An 8,379-nucleotide genomic window follows, 5' to 3' on the forward strand; every position below is an offset into this window, starting at 1 on the left:
GAATGAGGGTGGGGTGGAAGGGCAAATAAACTCACTCCCTTTGTACCGCAAAGCAAGAAGGACAAGAAGCTTTTCCTGCCCTTGATCTCGTCGCAACAGGCTGTGCGTCGCCACACACACATACGTCATTCAAACCATAGCCTCATAGGTGATGGAAACAGGAGTCACCCCCCTCAGATCAATAGAGAACATGTTGGGCCTGGGGAAGGAGGAGATGCCAGGATGTTGGCTGCTGTTCCCGTTTGTGACCTCGCATCTTTTCAGCCGGTTGTGTGAAAAAGGCTGGATTCACAACTTTAGTAGGATCAGGGGCGAGGACCATCGCCAGGGTTTTCTTCTCCCGCCGTGCGTGATTTGTGTGTGAAATGAGGGGTTTTATGTGGAAGAGTTTTGTATCCTCCTCACTCATAACCACTCCTTTTCTGGGCCTGAGCGACCGCTGCTGATTTACATGCAGCTTAAGGTCTAAACCACTGAGGTCTAAACCACTCTGGGGAGAGCATTCCACAGGTGGGAAGCCACTGCAGAGAAGGCCCCGTTCTCGTGTCGCCACCCTCCGGACCTCTCAAGGAGGAGGCACACGAAGGAGGGCCTAGGGATACGGTAGGCTTTCCACCTCGTGCTGTATCACCAGCTAACCACTGCGATATAGCAATATATCACGATGACTGAAATAACACCGGGAAAAGCTGGGAAAGCAGCTGGGCTGTGGGTGGATGGAGGAGCAACCGGGAGGAAGGGAAAGGGACTTCCTGCTTACTGGGCAAAGGAGCTCCTGCCCTCTCCATTTCTCAGACGGGGCCTGAGAAGATGCTCCACCTGCCTCCTTACTGCCTGCACAGTTGCCTCTTTGCCCAAGCAAGTGGAGTGGGCTGTCGTGGCCGGCAAGCAGCAATTTGAGCTGGTGATACATCACAGCTCCCTGGTCGCCACCAGCAGGCAGGCTGGAATGCGCTGTGCTGGCAGGGGCCGTGAAGCCGCGATGCACCGCCAGCTCAAAAAGTCTCAAACCGGTATCACGATTTGAACTTCATCCTGGTTTCAGGCGAAGAATTGAAATATTGCCCAACTCTATCTCGCCTATGATGTCTTAGGTACTGTTCAATGTTTTACTCAATGCCTAATGGATCTTCACTGGCTCCCAGTACATTTCCGAGCACAATTCAAAGTGTTGGTGCTGACCTTTAAAGCCCTAAATGGCCTCAGTCCAGTATACCTGAAGGAGCGTCTCCAACCCCCATTGTACAGCCCAGACACTGAGGTCCAGGGCCGAGGGCCTTCTGGCGGTTCCCTCATTGTGAGGTAAAGTTACAGGGAACCAGGGCAGAGGGCCTTCACAGTAGTGGCACCCACCCTGTGGAACACCCTCCCACCAGATGTCAAGGGGAAAAACAACTATCTGACTTTTAGAAGACACCTGGAGGCAGCCCTGTTTAGGGAAGTTTTAATGTTTGATGTTTTATTGTGTTTCTAATATTCTGTTGGGAGCCTCCCAGAGTGATTGGGGAAACCCAGCCAGATGGGCGAGGTATAAATAATAAATTATTATCACTACTGCTTTTTCAAAGAATAACATGGGGTACGATAAGCCCCCCGCCACCCCAAACCAGCAAAAAAAAATTCCAAAATAACATCACCACCTCAACATCTCAGTCTTTTATTTCCTTGGAAGCATATCAACAGAGCTCAGTTTCCAGGAACATATCTTCCTGAAGCTCCTGTAGTAATGGTCCCCCTCCCCACATCTGAAAAACACGGAAATCACTGCAGATTGCCCAGCTGTTGGAAAATTCCAGCAGAAAATGAATAGAAATTGCTCAGTCAATGCACGCATCTGACTCATCTCGACGGTACAAGTGAGGGCCTAATTATGAGAAGTCATGTGGCGAGATAAATGGTGCCGTTCCCGAAAATATTCCTGGCAGACGGGGCAGGTCAGCTTCTCCTCCCGCCTCCTTTTGCGTGGGGACTCTGGCGAAGGCCCCTCCTTTTTGTGGTGGCAGCGCATGTGGAACACCAGGTCAGACGTCATGCGGAAGGAGAGGTTGCATTTCGCGCACCAGTTTTGTGCCGCGACGCTGAAGGAGGTGAAGGTAGGAGGCAACAGAGTCAAGGAAGCGGACGAGGGACTCGAGGCTGGGGCGGGCGTGGCCTGCCTTTGCTCTCCCATCGGCCTGGGCCACAGCCCCGAGGGATAAGGGTTGCGCTGAACGAGGCCCGCCTGCAGCAACGGGGAGCCGTTCAAGTCGCTCGCCAGGAACTTTGAAGCCAGAAGGGCGCTGTAACGCATTAGGTCCGCGGCACTGGCGCACCCTGACAACTCCCCTGGGCCTTTGGCTAAGTCACTCAGAGGATGAGGGGCAACGGCTGTCCTCCTGTCCAGCAGGCATTTAGCTGGCTTGCTGAAAGCACTCTTTGGCTCCCTGGCACCTCTGTTGGGCCACACAAAGGAAAACGCACTGCCAGGTGAACACCGAACAGGGTCCCTGCCAGCCTGGGCCTCCCCAATTCCTTGTTCCAGCCCCGCTTTGGCTTTCTCCATTTTCATCTTCTCCTTCATCTGCCTCACTTCGGTGAACGCACTCTCCTTCTGCTGCAGGAGGAGAGCATCCTTCTTAACAGACATTTGTTTCCCTGCGCCGAGCTTCCAGAAAGATCCGCCCGATACCTGCTGCGCAACTCCTTCGTCCCTGCTCCCGCTGTGCTGTCCTTCGTGCAGGTGGTTTGTCTTCTCCAACAACACAGCCTTCCGGCTGAGGCCGTTCTCCACGTCGTCGCAGCTCGTCCGCCTCTCCCCGTGGGAATCCTCTTTCCAAGCGGCCATTTTGAACTCCAGGTCCCTAGCCAGGCTGTGGAAGTTTGTGGGTTGTCCTACCAACCTGCTTTTCGCCGTCTTTGGGGCGGAAAGGTTTCTCCAGAGCTGGGCGCTGTTCTCTGGGAAGCAGAGGAAGCGGGCGTGAGACAGATACGGGTGCTCCCATTTGAAAACTTGCTTGCAGTTTGGGCAATCCAACTCTAGGCAGAAAGAAAAGTCATGAGAGTCACAGAATTGCAGAGTTGGGCCATCTAAATCATAGATCCCATCTGCTTCATTATCCCAATTCCTATGCTTATTGACAGTCTCAACAACTCTAAAAGTTTGGGAATGTAAGACTTCTGTTACAGAAGGCATGATTCTTCCTCAGCAAGGCTTGATCTTTTATGTGCTTAATAATATTATTAATAATGCTTTCAACCAATAGACAGTAGCACCTTGGAAGCCGAACGGAATCTGTTCTGGAAGTCCGACTTCCGATGTTCCAAAACGTTCAGGAACCAAGGCGCAGCTTCCGATTGGCTGCAGGAAGCTCCTGCAGCCAATCAGAAGCCGCAAACGTCACATTTGATGTTTGGGTTCCAGAGAACGTTCGAAAACCGGAAAAAAATCACTTCCGGTTTTCGATCGTTTGGAAGCCAAAACATTTGACTCCCAAGGCATTTGAAAACCAAGGTTAAGACTGTACTTGCAACAGATGTTGGACTTATAGTTCCTCACTCCCCCTGCATCCTTCTTTAAAAACTGGCATTATTTTGGTTACTCTCCAATTCTCTAGTAACAAAGCCGATTTTAGTTCCAAGCTCCTTTGGTCAGGAGATGAGCAATTTCACTCTTGAGTTCTCTCAGGGGGCTTTCAAGTGTATGCCAACTGGATAGGATGGCATCAATCCTTAATTTGTCAAGCAGCCCTAGAAACTCATCTCTTGTCAGTTCTCCAAATGCCCTCCCTGAAAAATTGCTTCTAGGACATGTGTCTAACATCTTCCACCAAGATGATCAATGCAAAATCCCTGTTTCTTAGCTACGGGAATAACAGGAATGTATCTTATAGCAACATGGCATGAAAAAAATGATATATTCTTGTAAGAATCATTGCATCATTGCACATAATAATAATAATAATAATAATAATAATAATAATAATAATAATAATTATTACTTATACCCTGCCCATCTGGCTGGGTTTCCCCAGCCACTCTGGGTGGCTTACAACAGAAAAATGAAATAAAACAATTAAACATTAAAAGCCTCCCTAAACAGGGCTGCCTTCAGATGTCTTCTAAAAATCTGGTAGCTATTTTTCTCTTTGACATCTGATGGGAGGGCGTTCCACAGGACAGGCGCCACCACCGAGAAGGCCCTCTGCCTAGTTCCCTGTAACCTCACTTCTTGCAGCGAGGGAACTCCCAGAAGGCCCTCGGCACTGGACCTCAGTGTCCGGGCAGAACGATGGGGGTGGAGACGCTCCTTCAGGTATACTGGACCGAGGCCATTTAATTTAAATATATTTAAATCACTTTGATGCCTCCTTCCCAAAGCCTGGCAGGGCGCAAGGGCTGCGGGGGGGGAGGTGTGTGTGTGCCAAATTTCGATGTAGCTCAGGGAGCCATAATGCCCACGTCTGCCCCGGTGAGTAGTTCTAAAGATCATTAATAATAATGAACTGGTCCCTACCTTACTGGTGCTCTGCCTGATTTGCTACCCTATCCACTTCCCATAGGTGGAAGTGTTAGGAAAGACCTCAGTGAGAACCAGTGGCATAGCGTGGGGGGCTGGCTACCGGGGCAATGGCCCCGGGCACATTTTTTGGGGGGCCGTGAGGAGAATGCAGCAGCCACGCCCCCTTTCATCACAATCTCGCAAAGCGGATCGGGGCTGGCGTCACATCAGTGGCGAGGGCTGGGCTGGAGCCCAGTGGGTCATCGCTCTCCCCCCCCCCCAGTGCCATGAAGACACGTGCCATAGCTGGAGTGAGCTCCTGGAGAGCTGGGTTTTCAAATGAAGGCTTTCTCAGCTAAGCTAGGCAGTTGTGGACTAGGAAATTACTAATGTATATATTCCTGCGTATAAGACTACAGTGGTACCTCTACTTACGAATAACTCTACTTACGAATGTTTCTACTTACGAATGGAGCTCCGTCCGCCATCTTGGATGTGGTTTAGATAGGATTTTTTCTACTTACGAATTTTTAGATGGGGTTGCTTCGACTTACGAATTTTTTCTCCCAATGCATTCCTATGGGATTCAACTTACAATTTTTTTCGACTTACAAATGTGCGTTCAGAACACATTAAATTCATAAGTAGAGGTACCACTGTACTTTTTAACCCAGGGAAATCTTCTTAAAAGTCGGGGGTCGTCTTATACGCTGGGTCATATTTCTTATACGGCGAGTATATCCCAAACTCTATATTTTAACTGGAAAAGTTGGGGGTTGTCTAATATGCCCAGTTGTCTTATACGCCGGAATATACGGTATTTGAATATACGTTTTGATAGCTCTTTTTTCTGCGACATATCTGGCCGTTTCTTTCAGTGTATCTGATGAAGTGGAATCTAGTTAGGTTATGTCAGGGGTCAGCAAACTTTTTCAGCAGGGGGCCAGTCCACTGTCCCTCAGACCTTGTGGGGGGCCGAACTATTTGGGGTGTGTGTGAACGAATTCCTATGCCCCACAAATAACCCAGAGATGCATTTTAAATAAAAGGACACATTCTACTCATGTAAAAGCACGCTGATTCCCGAAACGTCCGCGGGCTGGATTTAGAAGGCAATTGGGCCAGATCCGGCCCCCAGACCTTAGTTTGCCTACCCATGGGTTATGTCATAAAAAATGTGTTGATCTTAAATTGCTGCAATACATTCTTGCCTTCTTGAGTATGTTTAATTGCATTACAAATAATATAATATAGTGATAATATAATATAATATAATATAATATAATAATAATAGATTATTATTTATACCCTGCCCATCTGGCTGGGTTTCCCCAGACACTCTGGATGGCTCCCAACAGAATATAATAATAAAAAAGTGTTAAAACATCAAACATTAAAAACTTCCCTAAACAGGGCTGCCTTCAGATGTCTTCTAAAAGTCAGATAGTTGTTTATTTCCTTGACATCTGTATAAAAGTATCTTTATTGATAAAAAGTTACAAAAAGAAAACAAGTATAAAACACACAAATACAAACAAAACACACAAATACAAATACAAACACACATTTACACAAGATCAACATATAAATCATAAACACACCTAAATTGATCTTTCTTCTGACCATTTAAAGAATAAACATAAACCAAACTAAGATTCATTTCAAATTCCTACTATTTACACTTTCAGTTAACCTCCAATTAAATATTTTTTCTGCTGATTAAATAATATCGCACAATTTTTTTTATACATATTACCTTCCCCCCATTTTTTTTCTCTGTTCCCTTCTTATTCTCTATCACATTTGTAATATCAATTTATAATCTACCAGGCTCAGTCTAGTTTTGCCAGTGGAGTTCCTTTTATGTTGTTATTTTTAAAATATTCTTCAAATGCTCCCCATTCCTCGTAGACATCTTGTTTCATCTGCCCTCTCATTCTGCCTGTCATTTTTGCTTAAAAAAAAGCAAAAACATTTCCTTGACATCTGATGGGAGGGCGTTCCACAGGGCGGGTGCCACTACAGTGAAGGCCCTCTGCCTGGTTCCCTGTAACCTCATGTCTCGCAGTGAGGGAACTGCCAGCCCAGAAGGCCTTGGAGCTGGACCTCACGCTGAGCGATGGGGGTGGAGACGTTCCTTCAGGTAATTTGAATACAATAGATGCTACTGATAAAAGCCAGGCTCTACTGATTCTGAAGTTGTCTGTCTTTCTATTTAGGAAGAGAAGGATGGTGTCCCGGACAAAATGTCGTACGTGCAAGCCCTCCAAGAGAGTGGCAAGCCAAGTTGGGCAGTAAGCGAACGAATTATGGTTTGCACTCCCCAGAGAATGGAAATTCCACTTGGCACATTAACTAGACGATGGGTTTTCTACACTCACCACTGTGGAGGCTTCTGCTGGCTTTAATCTCGTTGAATCCCAGAAGCCCAGAGAGTTCGTCATCGTACCAAACCAGGAGTTCCTCATTCCGGTGTATTTTCCTTGTAGGGCGATAGTACAGCTGGCTATTCCTTAAGTAGGCTTCTAGGTTCTGCTCTTTCTTGTTGGACGCTGGTTGAACCAACCTCATCCAAGGAAACCCGCCAGGATTCTGCACTGATGTGGCATCTACCTATAGGGCCAAAAGTGGAGAAATTCACTGTTTTGTTTATTATTATTTTTTAAAAAAGAAGTTTTGTGTGAGTGCTACCATATTAATGTTAGGCTTCAGGTGGCAGCCAAGAAGCAGATAAACAAAAGGAGTTCTTACCAAGTAGAGGAAATAAGAGGGCTGGGATAATTAATAGAATGTCTAGGGTATTGGGAATACTGAATTGATTAAAGAAGTTTAAAGTCATGGTCAGGTTCAGTGGTAGTTGTAAAAAATTTTATTGTATTGTGGAATTGAGGGGTGGGGATAAGTGAGGGGTGAGGTGACTACTGTTGAGTAACGACCTTCCACATGCTTGTCTTTTAGACGTTTTTATTGGTGCACATTATTTACAGTGTAACGAACTACTGATTCCATGTCTAGCCGCTCGAGTCAGATCCCTGCACTGCCCCCCTCCGCGTTCTGGACCAGCATAAAAGCCTCGGAACTGAGAAGCGCCTCCCTTTCCTCCTCCTCCTCAATTCCGGCGTCGGGGGACGGGGACGGGTCTTCTGTCAGACCGATTCCTGTCCTCTCTTTCCGCCTCCCTCTCTTCCTGCCTATGGAGCAGGGTCTCTTGGATGTTGCCAGAGCCCTGGCACTCCCTCTCTGTTTCCTGACTCCCTCCATCAGACCCTTCGCTCTCATGACTGCTGGGAGACGGGCTGCTTCTCTATAAGCCCTCCCCCTTACAGGAAATGATCCTAATGATTGCAAATATCACAATACAATAACCATTCTCATTACTTTAGGTCACAAATAGGATTAGAGTGCCTATCAAAAGCTAGCAGGCTTCGTTTCAGAATCACTTTCCTGAGTCATGCAAAGGGACTCTTCTGAACAGCCTCTTACCTTGATTACATAATGGATGTTTCTTTTCTCTGAGCACTTGAGTGCAATGAAAGCCACAGTGTCCAACTGCGCATCGTGCAGCAGGCATGGCCCCAAAATAGTTTCCTCTGGAATTTCTTGAGTGGTGTGAACAGTTGCTAATACGTCTGGGAAATGCTGCGGCAGGAGTCTGCTATCGCTCGTCCTGAATTCTTTTGTTAGAAGTGTGAGTTCCATTGCAAACCTGTAAGGAGCAAAGAATTAAAGTGTCTACAGAGAATAGGTAGAGGAAGGTCCACTGTGTATACATTTGTCACCCACCGGGGTTTTAATTGCAAGTCTGACTATGTTTCTTATGAGCTAAACGACACGTGACTCAAGATGTTTGTGATCAGGATCTCCCACTGCTGCTGCTTCCATATTAGGTTGGCTTCCAGAGC

The 8,379-nt window shown here is 47.0% G+C and overlaps 1 protein-coding gene across 1 annotated transcript; it reads right to left on the minus strand.

The window, feature by feature from the left end:
• Positions 1 to 1,660: 1,660 nt before the first annotated feature.
• On the minus strand, positions 1,661 to 8,177 carry ZNF488 (zinc finger protein 488). The gene is made up of 3 exons (XM_060274205.1): positions 7,961 to 8,177; positions 6,859 to 7,090; positions 1,661 to 3,015 (listed from the first exon to the last, which is right to left on the minus strand). The coding sequence occupies exons 1-3, from the start codon at positions 8,174 to 8,176 to the stop codon at positions 1,865 to 1,867; spliced, it is 1,599 nt and encodes a 532-aa protein (XP_060130188.1). The 5' UTR covers position 8,177; the 3' UTR covers positions 1,661 to 1,864.
• Between the last annotated feature and the right edge of the window lie 202 nt (positions 8,178 to 8,379).

This window comes from Zootoca vivipara, chromosome 5, assembly GCF_963506605.1.
Source record: "Zootoca vivipara chromosome 5, rZooViv1.1, whole genome shotgun sequence".
In the NCBI taxonomy this organism is placed as follows: Eukaryota; Metazoa; Chordata; class Lepidosauria; order Squamata; family Lacertidae; genus Zootoca; species Zootoca vivipara.